This window comes from Hipposideros armiger, unplaced genomic scaffold (genome assembly GCF_001890085.2).
Source record: "Hipposideros armiger isolate ML-2016 unplaced genomic scaffold, ASM189008v1 scaffold_131, whole genome shotgun sequence".
Taxonomy (NCBI): Eukaryota; Metazoa; Chordata; class Mammalia; order Chiroptera; family Hipposideridae; genus Hipposideros; species Hipposideros armiger.
Genome location: NW_017731481.1, coordinates 3,591,790 through 3,593,198, shown reverse-complemented (window position 1 = coordinate 3,593,198; position 1,409 = coordinate 3,591,790). Strand labels below are relative to the sequence as shown.

Sequence of the window (1,409 nt, the reverse complement as noted above, 5' to 3'; positions counted from 1 at the left end):
TATATATATATATATATATATATATATATATATATATATGATTTCTAAAATAATTATTTCATCAGAAACAAAACAAATCCAAAAAGGAATTTAGACATGAATTACACAGTCTTTTGAGTGTTTTATGAGGACTCTTTGTACAAAGTGAATAGTTTTTGGGGTAAGTTGTCTATCATTGCATAAAGCTTTGAGGGCTTCCTTTTTTATTTATTTATTTTTACCTTTTGCAAGTAAAGGACTGTTCCCTTTAGTACAGCATAAAAGGTTTTCCATCCTCGCTTTCCTCTTGGAGCTAGAAAGGAAAAATAATGGAAAACTGTATTAGGCAGAAATTAGCATTATAGAAAGAGACCCTAAATGATCAACATGATTATTGTATTTCAATGTTCCTGTTTTATTGGCTACCAAAACTAGGAGTAATGAGGACGAAAATTTTCTTGAGTCTTACTGTACAACAGGCCGTGTTCTAAAAATGTTTTACACGCATTACCTCGCTTAATCATGACCATAATCCTGAAGGCTAGGTGCTAGTACTCTTGCTCTTTACAGAACTGAAGCACAGAAAGGTAATCTGCTCATGGTCCTCTAACGAGGAAGAGGAGGAGGAGGAAGTGGAGACGACGAGGGGGAGGAGGAGGGATCTGAACCGGACAGCATGGTTCTACAGCCTGCACTCTAGTAAAGATGACTTAAAGACTGGGAGAGCAGAAGAGGCATACTGGAAGTAGATATTAATGTAAGACAAAGTTTAAAAAGCTCACGTATCAGGGTATTTCATGGCTTCGCCAAAGTTTCTAGGGATCATAAGAAACAAGTCTCAGAATATAAAGGATTCCTTTTGGCATTTCTCCCACACACCTACCAATCAGATTATAACTTTAATTATTCTTACTTCTATGACAACCTGTAATACCTCTGCTACAGAATCTGCTGCACTGCAACATAATTTTTTGTCTAAATTTCTCTTTCGTTAGATTATGAATGACCTGAGAGCAGGTATCCTTCATCTTTAGCATTCACAGAACTTGGCACAGAGCAAGCAGACATTAGGCACCCTCATAATAATTCTCCAAATGAATTTTCTTTCAGAAGCCCTTTTATTCCTTTTGTTTCTGTTTTCCTGGACTATAAAGTATATAGAATTTCTCTATTGACTTATAGAAACTTTTACAGACTGTCCTAAAACAAAAGGACAGATAGCAAAACAGTTTACTATTTAAGCTTATTCTTTTTTTTTTTTTTTTAAAGATTTTATTCGGGAATCGGGGGAAGGGGAACAGACAAGTTGCTGTTGTTTTGTTCTTCAGTCTAGTTGTGGAGGACGTTGCTTCACTGGCTCAAGCTGGCACCATCATTGCGCTCTTCCAGGGCGAGGCACATCAGTCACCGGCTTCTGGACGGCCGCTCAC

The 1,409-nt window shown here is 37.0% G+C and overlaps 1 protein-coding gene across 1 annotated transcript in view; it reads right to left on the bottom strand.

Moving 5' to 3' along the window:
* PSD3 (pleckstrin and Sec7 domain containing 3) overlaps positions 1-1,409 on the bottom strand; it is a 426,096-nt gene that overhangs the window by 61,298 nt on the left and 363,389 nt on the right. Inside the window, exon 12 of the mRNA XM_019649264.1 lies at positions 222-292. Coding sequence (XP_019504809.1) covers positions 222-292 — 71 coding nt within the window. The remainder of the gene's footprint in view (positions 1-221; positions 293-1,409) is intronic.